Source organism: Lampris incognitus, chromosome 8 (genome assembly GCF_029633865.1).
Source record: "Lampris incognitus isolate fLamInc1 chromosome 8, fLamInc1.hap2, whole genome shotgun sequence".
NCBI lineage: Eukaryota > Metazoa > Chordata > Actinopteri > Lampriformes > Lampridae > Lampris > Lampris incognitus.
The window spans coordinates 53,619,777-53,640,208 of record NC_079218.1 but is presented as its reverse complement, the minus strand read 5'-3'; the positions used below and the strand labels follow the sequence as shown (position 1 = coordinate 53,640,208).

Genomic DNA, 20,432 nt, shown 5'->3' with positions numbered 1-20,432 from the left:
CAATTAACTTTATACAGTTTATGAAAGGTATGTAAAGGTTTCTAAAATAAGTTTTTTTTCCCTCTGACATAAGAATGTGACTCATTTTGACCCCGCCCCTCGAGGAATCGGAATTAAGAATTGTTAAGAGCTGGAACTGATAAGCAGAATCGGAATCGAAATCATTAAAATGCAAATGATAACCAACCCTACTGCATGGAGGGCCACAACTTCATTTCATTGTGTAATCTTGTGTCTTGTGTAATGGCAAGTCAGTTGAACTTGACCTACACTTTAGAAGGAAATACTCCAGGGTTTGAAATAAACGTTTCCAGTTAACCATAAAGTGATTATCTTGGTTGAATATTTATCGCACATAGTTGCAAAATCAAGGATAACTGAAAGGGAAATATGGTTCAAGGTAATATTATGAAGAATTACTTTTTGGTATTTTTTTTGTACCTTTATTAGCTAGTGACAGTGGAGGCAGACAGGGAATGGGTAGACAGAGAGGGGCCAGAAATGCAGCAAAGGTTGCCAGCTGGATCCGAATCAGCAACGGTTGTGACCATGCAGCCATGTGGCACGCGCTCCAACCACCCGGCCACGGAGGCGCCTTAAAATTAAAATTTTACAGCCAATAATTACCAGTGAATCAGTGTTACAGCTGACGGATGCAGCCAAAAAGGAATGTATTAATGTCATGCTAAAGGTATGAACTCTCATGCTGTAAAATTTCAATTTGGAAATATATTCTTTAAAAAAAATACATTGCTGGCATGGGTTGTATAAAACTAAAGTTCCAAAAAGTCTAAAGTGCTTCTTTTGGGGGTCCCCCCACCCTTTTTCTCCCCAATTGCATCTGGCCAATTACCCTACTCTTCTGAGCCATCCCGGTCGCTGCTCCACTCCCTCTGCCGACCCAGGGAGGGCTGCAGACTACCACATGCCTCCTCTGATACATGTGGAGTTGCCAGCCGCTTCTTTTCATCTGACAGTGAGGAGTTTCGCCAGGGGGACGTAGCCCTTGGGAGGATCACGCTATTCCCCCCAGTTCACCCTCCCCCCTGAACAGACACCCCAACCGACCAGAGGAGGCGCTAGTGCAGCGACCAGGACACATACCCTGATCTGTCTTCCCACCCACAGACACGGCCAATTGTGTCTGTAGGGACGCCCGACCAAGCCGGAGGTAACACGGGGATTCGAACCAGCGATCCCCTTGTTGGTAGGCAACAAAATAGACTGCTACACCATGCGGAAGCCCTGGCAATGTGCTGGATTAAAGGCACACTTCATGATTCTGCTTTGAACTTCAGAAGTAACACTGGTAGATGTTTCTTCTGGAGAGGAGGTTAAGTCGCCTGTGCAGACTGCTATCAGATGGAAACTCCTACATAACTCAAGCCGCTTATGATACTCAAAAATTACAACACTCATTTATCAAGTAAATTCCATGACTTTTCTAATAATTCCATTGTAATTCTGTTATCCTCTTTGCGTGTTGTATTGTGTAAATTGTGTAAACATAACGTCCATTGCACATTGTGCTTCTTGAAAGAGAGATCCCTCCTCTTGCTCTCCCTGAGGTTTCTTCCTATTGTTTCTCCCTGTTGAAAGTTTTTTTTTTTTTTTTTTTGTTTTTTTTTTTACAGGAAGTGGCTGTTCATTAAGAAATAAGAGTTTTGAAGCTGTTTGGAAAGCATAGTTTCAGTAGCCTTCTTAAAACTAATGAAATGCATTAAAAGGGTTGTTACTGGGCGTCTGGGTAGTGTAGCGGTCTATTCCATTGCCTACCAACACGGGGATCACCGGTTCGAATCCTTGTGTTACCTCCGGCTTGGTCAGGTGTCCCTACAGACACAATTGGCCGTTTCTGCGGGTGGGAAGCTGGATGTGGGTATGTGTCCTGGTCACTGGACTAGCGCCTCCTCTGGTTGGTCGGGGCGCCTGTTTGGGGGGAGGGGAAACTGGGGGGAATAGCATGATCTCCCACGTGCTACGTCGCCCTGGTGAAACTCCTCACTGTCAGGTGAAAAGAAGCGGCTGGTGACTCCACGTGTATTGGAGGAGGCATGTGGTAGTCTGCAGCCCTCCCTGGATCAGCAGAGGGGGTGGAGCAATGATCAGGATGACTCTGAAGAGTGGGGTAATTGGCCAGATACAATTGGGGAGAGAAAGGGGGGGGGTCTAAAAAAAAGAAGCAGCATTGACAGTACTATTGACAGTTGTGGACACTTGCTCTCTCTGTTTTTCTGTCTCAGTGCTGATAGGTGAGCTGGAACACCTAAATCAAACAGACCCATTATTAATGTTATTAACTGCTACTTTGTTTATCCTGCTATGCTAACATCACAGAATACCAAGACCAGCCTGCCATTTTAACTTCTTTTTTTAAAAACCTTTATATGGTTTTTAACCTGTAGATGTCAGCAAGCTCACTAAAATGATCTAGGGTTTAGTTAATCTTTAATGTGCCCAGTAGAGTTAATTTCTGTTGAATATTTTTGCTAGGTCTGGCTGCCCGCTGTGAAGGCCAAAGGGCTGGAGATTTCTGGAACCTTCTCTCGCCGCCAGGGCCACATGTATATGGACATGACCTTTACCAACAAAGCACTGCAACACATGACTGACTTCGCCATCCAATTCAACAAAAACAGGTCAGAGAGGCAAGATGGCAGATATGAAGGGTACACACTGCATTTTTTTCCCTTTTACACAGTAGATTTAGGCACACAAACACAGATATACACCAATCAGCCAATCCGACAAGTAAGTTTTAAACATTGATTATCTCGTTACAATGTAACCTGTGAAGGGGTGGGATATGTTAGGCTGCAAGTGAACAGTCTGTTGTTGAATGTGATGTGTTGTAAGCAGAAAAAATGGGCAAGTGTGAGGATTTGAGGGACTTTGACAAGGGCCAAACTGTGATGTTTAGACGACTGGGTCAGAGCATCTCCAAAACAGCAGGTCGTGTGGGGGTGTTCCTGGTATGCAGTGGTCAGTATCTACCAAAAGTGGTCCAAGGAAGGACAACTGGTGAATCGGCGACAGGGTCAGGGGCACCCAAGGCTCATTGATGCATGTGGGGAGCGAAGGATAGCTCCGACTCCACAGAAGAGCTACTGTAGCTCCAATTGCTGAAAAAGGTAATGCTAGCTGTGATAGACAGGTGTCAGTACACAGTGCATTGCAGCTTGCTGCGTAGCCACAGACCAGTCAGAGTGCCCATGATGACCTCTGTCCACCACCGACAGTGCTTGCAATGGGCACAGAGCGTCAGAACTGGAGCATGGAGCAATGGAAGAAGGTGGCCTGGTCTGATGAATCACATTTTCTTTTACATCATGTGGATGGCTGTGTACGTTTGCGTTATTTACCTTGGAAAGAGATGGCACCAGGATGCACTATGGGAAGAAGGCAAGCCGGCGGAGGCAGTGTGCTGCTCTGGGCATTGTTCTGCTGGTACATCTTGAGTCCTGGCATTCATGTGGATGATACTCTGACACGTATCAACTACCTAAACATTTTTGGAGATGACATCCCTTCATGGCAACGGTTTTCCTGATGGCAGTGGCTTCTTCCAGCAGGATAATGTGCTCTGCCACATTACATAAAGTTGTTCAGGAATGGTTTGAGGAACATGACAGACAGTTCAAGGTGTTGCTTTGTCCTCCGAATTCCCCAGAGCTCAGTCTGATCGAGCATCTGTGGGATGTGCTGGGAAAACAAGTCTGATCCATGGAGGCTCAACCTCAAAACTTACAGGACTTAATGTGTTGTCCACACGTTCTGTATACTGCCCTTGTCTTAAGGGTCATTTATGACCCGCCTTCATTAAACCTCTAAATTAAAGCAACTTAATTTAATTTTAAACCTCAAATCTATTTTGCACAAAGAAACAACCTGTCATTCATCACAAACTCTGTGACTATCTGGGTTTTCCCTCTTCACAGTGCAGAAAGACTGCATTTAATCAGTGGACACCGCTCGTTTTTATAGGGTCAAATATGACCCAAACATGACCCTAAGACAATCGTAGTACCCTAGTGGTGTACAGCTTTCATGAAAATAAAAAAAAACAAACAAAAAACAGTGTTTCACTTTTTCTAATGTTGCAGTTACTCTAGGAAGTCATCATATTTCAGGTTGAAAAAAATATCATTTAGAGTCTTTTCTCTGCTGTTAAACACCGTTATGGGCCTTTTTGAGGGGGTTGGCAGGGTGTGTGGCGTCCTGTAGTATTTTTAGACCGTTACACTGAACGTGGGTCTCGAAGATGTCAGAGATGGGGATGAGTTTGCAGGTGATGATTTTTGAAACGGAGCAAACCATTCTGTCCAGCTGCTTCCTCTGCTGAGCTGTGGAGTTGCCATAGCACACAGATATGGAAAAGGTGAGAACACTTTCTATTGCAGCACTGTAGAACTGCAGCATCCCCTTTCTAGACAACCCAAACTTTTTGATCTGGTGCAGGAAAAAGAATCTTTGGTTTTGTTGATGATGCAGATCGAGTCTTCATCCCATTTGAGAGAGGAGGAGGTTTTTGCTATGAGAAACTTAAAGCTGTGAGAAGCTTAAAGCTTCACCCTGCTGACTCATGACTCTGCACCAAATTACAGTTCCAACCACTTTGTCAAATTGGCTGATGAAACAACTGTGGTGGGTCTCATCAGCAACAGTTTCAAAACATACTACAGGAATGAGGTGAAGCAAATGGCCATATGGTGCAAAGATAACAGTTTTTCCCCAAACGTAGAGAAAACAAGGGAGATTGTTATTGACCTCCGGAGAGCCCACACTTAACACCCCCTGCTGACCATCAATGGTACTGCTGTGGAACAGGTGAGCAAAACCAAATTTCTGGGTGTGTACATCACTGAGGACCTCTCCTAACAACAACTAACAACACTGCATCACTGGCCAAGAAAGCCCTGCAGCATCTCTACATCCTCCGGAAGCTAAAGAGAGCAAGAGCCCCAGCGCCCATCATGTGCTACTTCCACCAAGGCATCATTGAGAACATTCTGACCAGCTGCATCACTGTTTGGTTTGGGAGCTGTACTGCCTCCAACTGAAAGACCCTTCAGTGCACAGTGAACGCAGCTGGGAAGATCACTGGTGCCTCACTGCCCTCCCTCCTGGACATTTACAACACCCGCATATCCCACAAAGCAACCCACATTGCGAGTGACCCCTCCCATTGGAAGAAGATACCGGAGCCTCTGAGCTTACAAGACTGGGTAACAGCTACATCCATCAGGCTGTCAGGATGCTGAACTCTTTCCCCTCTGCCTCCAAAAAGTCTGGGCTGTAATTTGCCCATTCCACCCCCTACATGTCCAACAGCACCAGCCTTATACAAACATATACGCACACACACCTACACTCAGCATCACCCACTTTGTACAAAATACTACTCCAAAACTGCTGCTTCTTACTCATCCTGTAGGTGAAGTTTTACTTCCACATCGTTGTGTTACTTTTTGCATTATGTTGTTATCATTAATTTTTGTTCTTGATCTGTTCATTGTTATTGCCCCCCCCGATCCCCAGCTTTACTTACATTTAAATTCTTGGTACTTTTTTCTTTTCTTTTTGTATTTTTAAACACTTGTTGTCTTGTTTTTCTGAGAGAAACAGCATTTTGATATTCTACACTCACCAGCCACTTTATTAGGCACACCTGTCCAACTGCTCGTTAACGCAAATTTCTAATCAGCCAATCACATGGCAGCAACTCAATGCATTTATGCATGTAGACATGGTCAAGACGATCTGCTGCAGTTCAAACCGAGCATCAGAATGAGGAAGAAAGGTGATTTAAGTGACTTTGAACGTGGCATTGGTTGTTGGTGCCAGACGGGCTGGTCTGAGTATTTCAGGAACTGCTGATCTACTGGGATTTTCACGCACAACCATCTCTAGGGTTTACAGAGAATGGTCCGAAAAAGAGAAAATATCCAGTGAGCGGCAGTTCTGTGGGCGAAAATGCCTTGTTGATGCCAGAGGTCAGAGGAGAATGGCCAGACTGGTTCGAGCTGAAAGAAAGGCAACAGTAACTCAAATAACCACTCATTACAACCGAGGTATGCAGAAGAGCATCTCTGAACGCACAACACGTCGAACCTTGAGGCAGATGGGCTACAGCAGCAGAAGACCACACCGGGTGCCACTCCTGTCAGCTAAGAACAGGAAACTGAGGCTACAATTCGCACAGGCTCACCAAAATTGGACAATAGAAGATTGGAAAAACGTTGCCTGGTCTGATGAGTCTCGATTTCTGCTGCGACGTTCAGATGGTAGGGTCAGAATTTGGCGTCAACATCATGAAAGCATGGATCCATCCTGCCTTGTATCAATGGTTCAGGCTGGTGGTGGTGGTGTAATGGTGTGGGGGATATTTTCTTGGCACACTTTGGGCCCCTTAGTACCAATGGAGCATCGTGTCAACGCCACAGCCTACCTGAGTATTGTTGCTGACCATGTCCATCCCTTTATGACCACAGTGTTCCCATCTTCTGATGGCTACTTCCAGCAGGATAACGCGCCATGTCATAAAGCTCGAATCATGTCAGACTGGTTTCACGAACATGACAATGAGTTCACTGTACTCAAATGGCCTCCACAGTCACCAGATCTCAATCCAATAGAGCACCTTTGGGATGTGGTGGACCAGGAGATTCGCATCATGGATGTGCAGCCGACAAATCTGCAGCAACTGCGTGATGCTATCATGTCAATATGGACCAAACTCTCTGAGGAATGTTTCCAGTACCTTGTTGAATCTATGCCATGAAGGATTAAGGCAGTTCTGAAGGCAAAAGGGGGTCCAACCCGGTACTAGCAAGGTGTACCTAATAAAGTGGCCAGTGAGTGTACAATAAGTGCATTTAACGTAGGAAATCAGGAGAACTACTAGTCATCAAAGGTTATAAATGCATCTAAACAAGCATCTAAGAGCAAAACCAGTGCTAAAGTAAAAGCGCAAGAAAGAATTTTTTTTTTTTTAAATGAGTGAATACAATAAGTGCTAAGAACAAGTAACAGGGTAGTAGTTATTGAAGAGGTGAGTTTTCAACCTGCGCCAAAAGATGGGCAGCGACTCCGCTGTCTTGACATCAGTGGGGAGTTCATTCCACCACTGTGGGGCCAAGACAGAAAAGAGCCGTGACTGGGTCAATTGGCAGCAGGGGCCTCTGAGCGACGGGGCAACTAGGCTTCCTGAGGCAGCAGAGCGAAGTGGTTGGGCGGGGGTGTAGGGCTTGACCTTGGCCTGGAGATAGGAAGGAGCTGTTCCTTTCACTGCCCTGTAAGCTAGCACCAGAGTCTTAAACTGGATGCAAGCAGCTACTGGGAGCCAGTGTAGGGACATGAGAAGGGGAGTTGTGTGGGAGAACTTAGGGCAGTTGAACACCAGACGAGCTGCAGCTTTCTGAACAAGCTCCAGAGGTCTGATGGCCGACGCCGGGGCGCCAGCAAGGAGGGAATTGCCGTAGTCCAGCCGGGGGATGACCAGAGCCTGGATGAACACCTGTGCTGTCTCGTCGGTGAGGAATGGGCAAATCCTCGTGATGTTATAGAGAAATCTACAGGAGCGAGCAACCGATGCAGCGTTTGCAGCAAACAACAGTTGGTCGTCCATTATCACACCCAGATTCCTCGCAGTCCGAGTTGGCATCACCCGGTGTTGTCAATGGTGATGGCCAGGTCTCGGAGCGGGCAGCCTTTCCCCGGGAGGAACATCAGCTCTGTCTTGTCCAGATTGAGCTTCAGGTGGTGTCTTGCCATCCATTCTGAGATGTCAGTCAAGCACTCACCAAAGCGTGTCTCTACTTGTGTGTCAGAGGGAGGAAAGGACAAGATGAGCTGGGTGCCATTGGCATAATAATGGTAAGAGAGGTCATGTGAGCGAATAACAGAACCCAGGGATGTCGTGTACAGGGAGAAAAGGAGAGGACCCAGAACCGATCCCTGTGGAATGCCTGTTGTCAGTCTGTGAGGCTCCGACACAGATCCCCTCCATGTCACCTGGTAGGAGCGACCCGTCAGATAGGATGCAAACATTGAGAGTGCAGAGCCTGTGACACCCAGCCTCTCGAGGGTAGAGAGGAGGATCTAGTGGTTCACTGTGTCGAACACAGCTGACAGGTCCAGGAGTATCAGGACAGAGGAGAGAGAGTTTGTTCTCACAGAGTTGTGGATGAGTTGTTGCCTCAAGTGAAGGAGTTCAAGTTTCTCAGGGTCTTGTTCACGAGTGAGGGTAGGATGAAGCGGGAGACTGACAGGCAGATTGGTGTAGCATCAGCAGTAATGTGGACGTTGTACTGGACCATTGTGGTGAAGAGGGAGCTGAGCTAGAAGGCAAAGCTCTCAATTTACCAGTCAATCTTCATTCCAGCCCTCACCTATGCTGATGAACTTTGGGTAGTGACCGAAAGGGTGAGATTGCAGATACAAGTGGCTGAAGTGATTGTCGTCCGTAGGGTGTCTGGGCTCAGCCTTAGAGATAGGGTGAGGAACTCGGACATCCGGAGGGAGCTCAGAGTAGAGCCGCTGTTCCTTTGCATTGAAAGGAGCCAGTTGAGGTGGTTCAGGCATTTGATTAGGATGCTCCCTGGGCGCCTTCCTTTGGGGGTTTACCGGGCACGACCAATTGGGAGGAGACCCCGGGGTAGACCCAGAACTCGCTGGAGGGACTACATGTCCAATCTGGCCAGGGAATGCCTGATCCCCCAGGAGGAGCTGGAGGGTGTTGCTGGGGAGAGGGATGTGTGGAGTGCCCTACTTAACTTGCTGCCACTGTGACCTGACCCCGGAGAAGTAGCTGAAGATGAATGAATGAATGAATAAATGACATTAATGACTTAGCCACCATAATCCCCTGAACATGAGCACCTTTGGGATGAAATCAAACACAGCATCCATACAAGGGAGCACCCACCCATCAACCTTGGATGGCTGCTTGAAGCACAGCTGTCTGCATGGTCAGCTTTAACACCAAGACACCCAATAACCCTTGTTGAGTCATAACAACAACATATGACAGCTGTTACACTGAAGAACAAAGTTTTTCAAACGTTTTGCTTCCTGAAAAAAAAGAGAGATTATGATAGACAATGTCAAGCTGAACATGTGCTGTGTTACGTAGGAATTTGGAGAAACATTAAAATAACTTTTATTGAATTTAACATGTTTAATCACATAGTTCAACTGAGCTTAACATTTTTTGCAGCTGATTTTCATTTGTACTCAGCGTCTGGTGCCTCTCGTGTCAGTGTCCAACAATAGTCAGCCAGCATTGATGGAATGCAGTTGCCCTGATACCTCTTTTCCATGGTCGCAATGTCCTGGTGAAACCTTTCACCATGTTCGTCACTGACTGCACCAAGATCAGTAGGGAAGAAGTCCAAGTGTGTTGCAGAAAATGAATTTTCAATTACATTTTGCACTTCATGGTTTTGTATGCTTTAAGCATGTTGTCAAGGAGCTCAGTGTAGTTTGGTGCTCCGTAGGTGCCAAGAACATTCTCAACAACATCCTTAAATGCCTTCCATGCTATTTTCTCTGGCCCCACTAGTATATCTTCTAACTCCCTGTTATTGATGACCTGTCTGATATGTGGACCAACAAAAATGCCTTCCTTAATCTTGGCATCGGTTATTCTTTGAAACATCTGTCTCAAATAGTAAAATCCATCACCTTCTTTGTTCATTGCTTTCACAAAAATGTTCATCAATCCGAGTTTTACATGAAGAGGAGGCAGAAATATCTTTGTTGGGTTGACAAATGGTTTATGCGCCACACTTTTCTGCCCTGGAACAAACTGCTTACAGAGCAGCCAGTTCTTTTTTTTTGGGGGGGGGGGTCCTTTTCTCCCAATTGTATTTGGCTAGTTAACCCACTCTTCGAAGCCATCCCAGTCACTGCTCCACCCCCTCTGCCGATCTGGGCAGACTACCACATGCCTCCTCCGATACATGTGGAGTCGCCAGCCACTTCTTTTCACATGACAGTGAGAAGTTTTGCCAGGAGGACGTAACGCACGGGAGAATCACACACAGTATAACCAACATTGCAAACTCTTCTGCAAGGAAAGTAGCTAGAACTTGAAGAAGGCATTTTTATTTGAATACCTATCTGTATATATCTGAAATAATGTTACATGGGAGAGAAGGGGTTACAGACAGAGTGATGAAGCAAATGACAAACTGACTTAATTCTTTACAGAAGTTAGACACCACAGTGATAAAATATTTATATACAAGAACTGTTTAATCAGGCATTTATATGCAATAGGACACCAAAAATACTAACTAAAAACTAGTCTACATATTTAAAGAAACGGTTTACACTAGTGTAGTTGAATAAATTAACTAACCTTAACAAGCAGCCTTGTCAATTTTCATCTTCCTGATGGCATCCACATCCTGGACTTCTCTTAGTCATGGGTTCAGCAGCAGAAAAGCCCCTCTGCCTTAGTCCCATGGTTTTAGCAACTGATCATACACCCGTCTCCTGTGTGCCAGGTTGTAGCTAGGGGCTGCCAGACTTCACTGTCCTGCCCCCGTCACCTCTTCCTGAATGCCACAGGGCTTTGACCCAGGATGTTTATGGGTTGATCCTTGTGGGAGGATGCCTGCACGTGAAAGGTGTTTACATGGAGAGGCTGATGCGCTTGCAGCCACCACATGGTCCTTAGCAGGGGGTGGCCAGAGTTCAATGGCATGGAGAACCAAGATGATTGGGGACCACCCTCTGTTGCAGCCTTCATCCGCCTCCACTGGCATTGTGACCTGAAGACATCTTCCACCAGTTCTGCCGTTGAGGTCTTTTTTGGATTGCACTTCTTCTGGAACCTCCCCCTTGACTTATCCACCTTGAGTGACCCTACCAGGAGCCAATCTCTGGACGGCATAGCTCTTGCGATCATTGGTATACGCAAGCTTCTCCACCACAACAAGGTGGCACTCTAGGAGAACTATTAGCATATTAACTTTACAAACATCCTTTTATTGTTCATCATTTTATTACACTTATTTACACGTTAGTATGGATTAGTTGCTCTGCCCCTGCTCATCACTTTTGAGGAATCAAGTTGTGAAGGGGTCTGAAACGTTAAGTTGGAACAGTAGACAAAACCATTGATTAGAACATTAGGTCCTGGAAGTTGAGTAAAACTTTTTTTTTAAACTTCTTTCAGTGCTCAATGTATTTCATTTGTCTTGTGAAAGCAACTGAAAATATGATTTCAGAATTTGACAAGTAGCGTTGAAAAGCAGAACTGGTTCTCAATACTTAACCCTTGTTAACATGTACCATTCTACAAATTAGGTAACAAGTCTATCATACATGGAGGTGGCTTTTCTATTTTTTGGCCAGAGAAAATTCTTCCACCCATATTTAAGTATCGTGGTTTTCTTTTTTCATTCAGGACAGCTGTACTTACTTAAAACCATCAGTGACTGATTTTTCAACTTTTGTGCATCTAGTTTTGGTGTAATCCCCACCAGCCCTCTGCCCATTCACACTGCACTGATGCCAAGCCAGAGCATTGACGTCTCCCTCCCTCTCAACACCATTGGGCCAGTCATGAAAATGGACCCACTCAATAACTTGCAGGTAAAGAAGCACAAGGTCACCAGGGGCAATTATATATGTCACACTTGAAACGCAGTGCAAGTCAGGTTAACAATCTGCACACCACATCGTATGTCATTCAAGGACAGGACTAGATTTAGCTCTAATACAGGACCCTTTGGGAGTCTGATTCTGTTGGCTCTTGCCTCTATCAAAAGGTCTTGCCCTGGGGCATCTGGGTAGCGTAGCCGTCTATTCTGTTGCCTACCAACACAGGGATCGCCAGGTCGAATCTCCGTGTTACCGCCGGCTTGGTTAGGTGTCCCTACAGACACAATTGGCCATGTCTGCAGGTGGGAAGCTGGATGTGGGTATGTGTCCTGGTCGCTGCTCTTGCGCCTTCTCTGGTCAACCGGGGCGCCTGTTTTGGGGAGAGGGGGAACTAGGGGAATAGCGTGATCCTCCCACATGCTACGTCCCCCTGGTGAAACGCCTCAATCTCAGGTGAAAAGAAGCAGCTGGTGACTCCTCATGTATCGGAGGAGGCATGTGGTAGTCTGCAGCCCTTCCGGGATCGGCAGAGGGGGTGGAGCAGCAACCGGGACGGCTCGGAAGAGCGGGGTAATTAATTGGCCGGGTACAATTGGGGAGAAAAGGGGGGGGGGATCTTGTGCTGCTTTATAAAGCTTTTACCTTACAAAAATCGTAAAGGCCCATTCTGGGAAACTGTCAAATTTTATCTTACTTAGCCAACCAGGTCTCCATATGTCTTCACTTGTCCATGGTGGCATGCAAGTTACATCTCCTTTGCAAAAATAAACTTTCAGGCTTTGTTAAAAACAAGTATATCCCTTCTTTATTCTTTGATTTCGTTACAGTGAGAATTACAATAGAAATGTTGGCTGTTTTTGTGCTTAATGATGTTTGTTTATTTGTGCATAGAAGTAATAGTGCATAACATCGCAGTGAAACATTCCAGATCCCTCCAACTTTTGTAGGGTAAAATCTCTATAGAGTAGCGCAAGGACCTTTTGGTAGAAGCAACAACTGACCAGACTCGCAAAGGCTACTGTATCAGGACTAGAGGGTATCTGGTAACACTTTAACACTACACAAATGAAGCATTAGTTAAGTATCAGTAACTACTGAATTCATCATGTGTAGTGTTTGTAAAGCAGTTGTAAAGTAAGACATACACCAATGGTTAGTGTGTTAATAGATGTTTTATAAATACTTGTTAATACTGCAATTCATGCACAAAGCTACATCTAAATAGTTTGTTAATCATGTATTTACACTTTCTAAAGGATCTTATGATCCTTTAGACTTTTGTGACTCTCAAGGTACTGCTGGCCTTTCAGTCTCGTGTAAATGCTTTGTAAGGCATAGATAGTCCTCACTTTAGATGAGTTCATACAAAATGCTTAACTAACAACTAAGAACTACCTGAATTAATCATGAATTGCAGTATTAATAAGTATTTATAAACATCTATTAACACACTCACTAACCACTGGTGCATGTCTTGCTTTACAGATGCTTTACAAATGATGAATTGAGTAGTTACTAATAATTAACTAATGCTTCATTTGTGTAGTCATTATAAAGTGTTACCAGGTATCCTTAACCTTTTACACAGGTTTTTAATCAGCCAGTATCTGCTATTTCATAAATGAAAATGATTCTTGAAAATTGGTAGCATCTCAGACTCTTGTTCAGTATGCCTGCATACACGTTTCCACAAGCCACTGCTAGGGTTTTAGTGAAAGGAAAGACTCTGCTTCTGAATCCACAACCACAGTGTGGTGTAGGTTCAGTTTTACCTGTTAGGAAACTAGTGCTGAAGGTATGAAATAATGATTTGGCCTCTGCACCAAATGTAGAAGAGGGTGTGAAATGATTACTTCATATTATCGGAAACTACACAGGAGGTACTGCGTAAAATGATAGTACTTAAAACCACAATGCATCATTTGCCTGTAGCCGTAAGGCAGGGAACATTGAGGCAACAGCCTTGTGACAATATCAAATCCATATATTGTTTTGTATTTTGTATTTTTACACACACAGGTGGCTGTGAAGAACAACATAGATGTCTTCTACTTTAGCGGGCTGATCCCTCTCAACATATTCTTTGTTGAGGAAGGAAAAATGGGTATGGTACAATTTGTCAACTCTGAGAAAATCATTACATATTGTCCCACAGTGCTCTTAACATCACTGACAAATCTCATATGCCTCGCCGACTAGGGTAATTTATCGTTATCCCAATACGACTGCCCTGCTGTTGGTGTCTGCCTTTATAGTGGTGGTTGTTGGTGAGCAAATATAGTGTTGAGTATTGTGCTTTCTGTATTTGATTTGTACTTAGGTAGTTTGCTAAGTTTTTTGTACAAGTTTTATTACCCAGCCTTGTCAATCACCAGAAGACATCTGAAGTTCCTTTTTTTCTAAATCCAGAATCGTATTTCATCTTGAGTAAGAATTGTATGGTTTGGGGCATCCATGTGACATGGCGGCCTATTCCGTTGCCTACCAACGCAGTAGTCACTGGTTCGAATCCCTGTGTTACCTCCGGCTTGGTCGGGCATCCCTACAAGACACAATTGGCCATGTCTGCAGGTGGGAAGCTGGATGTGGGTGTTTGTCCTGGTCGCTGCACTAGTGCCTCCTCTGGTCAGTCAGAGCGCCTGTTCAGGGGGGAGGGGGAACCAGGGGGAATAGCGTGATCCTCCCACGTGCTACATTCCCCTGGCGAAACTCCTCACCGTCAGGTGAAAAGAAATGGCTGGCAACTCCACGTGTATCTGAGGAGGCATGTGGTAGTCTGCAGCCCTCCCGGAATCGGCAGAGGGGGTGGAGCAGCGACCAGGACAGCTCAGAAGAGTGGGGTAATTGGCCGGCTACAATTGGAGAGAAGAAGGGGGGGGATCTCAGTGGGAAAAAAATTGTTTGGTTTTAATACTGCATATTTAATTGTCGGCCACAGAGCGGCAGGTGTTCCTTGCTACCTGGAAAGACATCCCTAATGAGAATGAGCTGCAGTACCAGATAAAGGACTGCCACCTCAATGCAGGTATGTCATGTCATGTTGTATAGAAATTGTTCTCTCTATATATAAGACTGCTATGTTACATGTTTAGAGTAATACATTTCTCATATATTTTTAAGTATAAAATGAACGAAGCACTTACCAGTAACTTTGTTTGTCATAATTGTTTACTCTTCAAGATCAATGATATTAGGCGTGCTCACAGTTTTTTGAGATGATCATGTCTCAAATTGCGTTTGACAAGTAAAAGGGGAGGTTGCTGGCTTCAGTCATGTTCCTATGCAGTCCTTCAAGTAATAGTTTTCTATAGAATAATGATCAAAGTTTTCAGTAAGCATAGTACATTAAAGAGGCAAATATATAACCACAAGTTTAGCACAACAAGCTGAAAAATAACTTTTTCTTTTAATTTATTAATGTCATGTTATTTCATTGAATTTGCACAGACTAGAAATCATGATTATTTATGTTCATTTCTTCGATGTAAGTAGGTCGAATTTAAGTCTTATAGTCAGTCATCTTTGAGCTTCCTTCTAATAGCACTTTCTTGGCCTCAGACTAAAACTTCTTTTTCTCCTTCCTTCGGCTTCACATTAGAGGGGGTCGCCACAGTGGATCATCCATTTCCATCTCTTCCTGCCCTCTGCATCTTCCTCTGTTACGCCAGCCACCTGCATGTTCTCTCTCACCACATCCATAAACCTCCTCTTTGGTCTTCCTCTTTTCCTCTTCCCTGGCAGCTCCATATTCAGCATCCTTCTCCCAATATACCCAGCATCCCTCCTCCACACATGTCCAAGCCAACTCAATTGTGCCTCTCTTGCTTTGTCTCCAAACCATCCAACCTGAGCTGTCCCTCTAATATAATCATTCCTAATCCTGTCTTTCCTTGTCACTCCCAATGAAAATCTTAGCATCTTCAACTCTGCCACATCCAGCTCCGCCTCCTGTCTTTTCGTCAGTACCACTGTCTCCAAACCATATAACATAGCTGGCCTCACTACCGTCCCTTTAAATATTCCCTTTAACTCTTGCTGGTACCCCTTTGTCGCAAATCACTCTTGACACCCTTCTCAACCCACTCCACCCTGCCTGCACTCTCTTCTTCACCTCTCTTTGGTATGTGGTTACTTTGGACAGTTGACCCTAAGTATTTAAACTCATACGCCTCCATCACCTCTACTCCTTGCATCCTCACCATTCCACTGTCCCCCCTCTCATTCACGCATATGTATTCCATCTTGCTCCTACTGACTTTCGTTCCTCTTCTCTCCAGAGCATACCTCCAATATCTTCATAGCCTAGCTTCCATTAATCTTTCCCATAACTTCCTGCTGTGGCTGATCCACTTTATACCTCTGTAGTTACTACAACTCTGCACATCACCCTTATTCTTTAAAATCAGTACTAGTACACTTCTTCTCTACTCCTTAGTCATCCTCTCACTTTCCTGTGTGCTAAACAATCTACTTAAAAACTACACTGCCATCTCTCCTAAACATCACAGGTATGTCATAAGTATGTCATCTGGGCCAACCACCTTTCCACTCTTCATCTTCTTCATAGCTGCCCTCACTTCCTCCTTACTAATCCACTGCACTTCCTGATTCACTATCCCCACATCATCCAACCTTCTCTCTCTCTCTCATTTTCTTCATTCATCAGCCCCTCAAAGTACTCCTTCCACCTTTTCAACACACTCGTCTCACTTGTCAGCATATTTCCATCTCCATCCTTCATCACCCTAACCTGTGAAACTTGCAAGTGCTCAGCCCAACAAAGCCAGATAAAGTCCTAAATCCGAATCAAAACTCATAACAAGTTTCAAATTACTTACCAACACACCGCAACAATAGAGGGTGCGGCCTGCATCAACTAACCCACCTATTGAAGCTCATAGAGTTAAATTATCAAGTGCTCAGCCCAACAAAGCCTGATAATGGCCTAAATTCAAATCAAACTCAAAACAAGTTTTAAATCACTTACAAACCAACTGCAATTTCCCATGTTGAAGATCGGAGCTTGTTCTGCTGGGTTTAGTACAGTCTCTCATAAGCTTTTGGTGAAAATCCCGCCCACTGTCTGATTTTCACAACAAATGAAACAATAGAGCGTGCAACCTGCTTCAGCTGACCCACCTATTGAAGCTCAGAGAGTCAAACCAGCAAGTGCTCAGCCCAACAAAAGGAGCAATAGCGGGCACTACCCATGTCAGCTTACATGGGTAGTATAAGCTGACATGGGTAGTGAGCTTCAATTCCCAGTTTACATGGGTATGAAGCTCAAAGAGTGAAACTAGCAAGTACTCAGGCCAACAAAGCCAGATGATGGCCTAAATCCGAATCAAATCTCAACAAGTTTCAAATCACTTACCAATCGACTGCAATACCCTGTGTTCAAGATCAGAGGTTGTTCTGCAGGGTTTAGTTCAATCTGTCTTATAAGCTTTTAGTGAAAATCCCGCCCCCATCTTTCACAACAAAGGAAGCAATAGAGGGCGTGACCCGCGTCAGCTGCCCCACCTGTTGAAGCTCAAAAAGTGAAACTAGCAAGAGCTCACCCGAACAAAGGAAGCAAGAGAGGGTGCAGCCCGCTTCAGCTGAGCCACCTATTGAAGCTCAGAGAGTGAAACTAGCAAGTGCTAAGCCTAACAAAGCCAGATAATGGCCTAAATCCGAATCAAACTCCAAACAAGTTTTAAATCCCTTACCAACCAACTGCAGTCTCCTATGTTCAAGATCAGAGTTATTGTAAGATGTTACCATCTTACAATATATATAGTTTATACAATAATATTTGCCCATCAGACGGACTTGGAGGGGTACACTTCATCTGTATTGTCATACATTAACGACTGCACTGACAATGTCACTGTTAGCAAAAGGATCCGAGTGTACCCAAATGAGAAACCATGGATGAACAGCAAATTCAAGCAGCACACATCCTCCACCCTCATTCTGACCACCGGCGTCCCACATGGTTGTGTGCAGAGCCCCCTCCTTTATGCACTGTTTACACATAACTACCAACCCATCCACAACTCAGCATAGAGTGGAGAGGAGCTGTAAAATTGTCTAAAAATCTTTTAAACTTGCTCTCACTCCCACAATTTTCACTCCACATACATAATTATATACTAAAATGTAGAAACATTTGTGCTGGTCACAAATATGTAAGTACAGAAGGAAGTGGACTTACACTTTAGGCTCCATGAGCCTCAAAGCAACAGGAGCACTAACCAGCTGCCATATTCACTTCCATATTAACTGAGAGCGAAAAGATTAGATTTTTGTTCTTTTCGACACATTTACATCACTTTCATGTCCTCAGTTGTTACTCTATTCTAACACACAATACATCAAAATGTTCACCGATTGTGACACTAATGATGTAAAGATCTAAGCTGTGCGATGTATCGTTTTTGAGATACGGATGCAGAGTTTTGAAAATGAACTTTCAGGCCGTTTGATAACCAACTGCCAAGTTGCCATTGTGAGACGCACATTGGGGAGGTTGGAGAAGAGGTTTTCTATGCGAATTTAGAAAGACAGACAGACAGTCTGTCTGTCTGTCTGTCTGTCTTTCTAAATTTAAATTTTTAAAAATAACTTTTATTTTAAAAAATTACAACATTTTTATTTAAAAAGATACAACCATTTTCATCAAAACACAAACAAATAAATAAATACTTAAGAAAGAAAGAAATCACATCAACTCCCCAGAAAAAAAACAAGTTGGTTGTCTTGTACCGAGCACAACACATCCCCATGAGCCCAAATAACACTGAATTGCTTGATATCTTTTATTTCTCTGTAATATTTAAAATCAGTCATCATCCTGGCTTTCACCATCCTAGTAAATAGTAATTTTACATCAGTGTCTACTGAGTCATCGATCTTCCTCTTTCTGCTTACATAAATAGCCATTTTTGCTTGTCCCAAGATAAAATTCATTAGTTGACATTTTTCTTTTACAGTTTGTTTATATTTAAACCCCAGAATGGACATGTGCTTGGAGAAAACCTCCCCTATGTTACTGAATAAACTCTCCAACAACATGAACAGTGGTACCGGGCGCACACACTCTAGGTAACAGTGGAAAACAGTTTTTTTTTAAGGACCAAATAAAAAAGACATTTATCACTCACACCTTGACTAATAATGGAAGAAAAGCATTAACTGCTACTATCCCATGTACAATTCTCCACTGTAAGTCAGCTACCTGTTTTGTTATGGGTGGTTTGTATAAACCCCTCCCAGCAGGTTTGACATCATCTCCCAATCCCAGATGACTTCACCAAGGTTTGTCAACACGATTGTTTAGTTTACACTTGTTTAGAGAGAGAGAGAGAGAGAGAGAGAGAGAGAGAGAGAGAGAGAGAGAGAGAGAGAGATGGACAGAGAGAGAGAGAGACGGTCAGAGAGAAAAGAGAAGGAGGGTATCAGGCTCGCAGTGACGAAGGACCCACAAAACAGACTGACACAGATAGTAAAAGCTTCCATAAGTTTAATCAGGCAAAAAGGTCAGTACACGGGAATCAATCAGTTCAGGCAGAGGTATCAAAAATGGCAGGCAAAAGGCAGAGTCACAAAAAACAGGCAATGGTCAAAACATTCACTGGGAAGACAAGAAAATAATGCTGGAACGCACTTATGCTAAAACGTGCTTATGCCAAAAACTGCCACTGCTTTGGTCGGGTGTCCCTATAGACACAATTGGCTGTGTCTGTGGGTGGGAAGCCGGATGTGGGTATGTGTCCTGGTCGCTGCACTAGCGCCTCCTCTGGTTGGTCGGGGCGCCTGTTCAGGGGGGAGGGGGAACTGGGGGGAATAGCATGACCCTCCCACATGCTACTTCCCCCTGGTGAAACTCCTCACTGTCAGGTGAAAAGAAGCGGCTGGTGACTCCACGTGTATCTGAGGAGGCATGTGGTAGTCTGCAGCCCTCCCCAGATCAGCAGAGGGGATGGAGCAGTGACCAGGATGGCTCGGAAGAGCTGGGGTAAATGGCTGGATACAAGTAGGGAGAGGAAAAGGGGAAAAAACGCCACTGCTGAATTGTAATAGATACATTGAAGGATAGATAACTTTTTCATAGAGTTATTTCATTGATGAATCTTTGCCACAATACCAAATCATTGTCCAGTTGTCTCTCTGTGTATGTATGAAGATTATATTTGATGCTGATTAAGAGTAAAACATTGCTCTTTTAATCAGTTTTAAAACATTGTAATGGAGGCAGTGTTGTAGGTAAAAAGGAAAAGAGGAAGCAGAGATAGAATGGGGGTCCTTAAGGTCTTGAAAGTAGGCCATGTAAATTGTAGTTGTCAACCAAAACAGTAATGCCATTTTGCCCATGAAGTAAAGACAAAAAGGTCATGTGACAGAATGAAACGTATTATTATTCTGTCATAAGTTCAAATAGTTGTTAATAATTTTGACCCAGTGTAGTCAATTTAATCTATGGTTAATTCTTGAAAACATGAGGTCTTGAATTTGGATTGGGAATGTAATACCATCATGTAGCTTACTCAATGGTACAGAAGAGAGGGTCAAGCAAGTGTTTGATTGATCTTAACTGAAAAGCCCTGTAATAGAATTCAAAATTAGGTAAGCCTATGTCTCCATGACTTCTGTCAAGGGCTATATGGGGTCAGTTTGTGTTCCATTTAAAATACCTACAAGCTTGATCTAGATGTTGAAGTTGATGTATGAGGAAAGAAAGTTGAGACAAGACAGTTACTGCATGACATCATATTCATTTTGATAAGAAATGCACAACCATGCAGGCTGACATTTAGTGACAACCAACTGGATCT

General features: G+C 44.0%; 1 protein-coding gene across 2 annotated transcripts in view; it reads left to right on the top strand.

Moving 5' to 3' along the window:
• The window catches only part of LOC130117335 (AP-1 complex subunit beta-1), a 111,707-nt gene that overhangs the window by 69,485 nt on the left and 21,790 nt on the right, over positions 1 to 20,432 (top strand). The window contains exons 17-20 of one of the 2 annotated variants that reach the window (XM_056285551.1): positions 2,494 to 2,639; positions 11,475 to 11,604; positions 13,633 to 13,717; positions 14,552 to 14,638. In XM_056285551.1, coding sequence (XP_056141526.1) covers positions 2,494 to 2,639; positions 11,475 to 11,604; positions 13,633 to 13,717; positions 14,552 to 14,638 — 448 coding nt within the window. Of the gene's footprint in view, positions 1 to 2,493; positions 2,670 to 11,474; positions 11,605 to 13,632; positions 13,718 to 14,551; positions 14,639 to 20,432 lie in introns of both variants that reach the window. The other variant, XM_056285550.1, reaches the window with a different exon arrangement.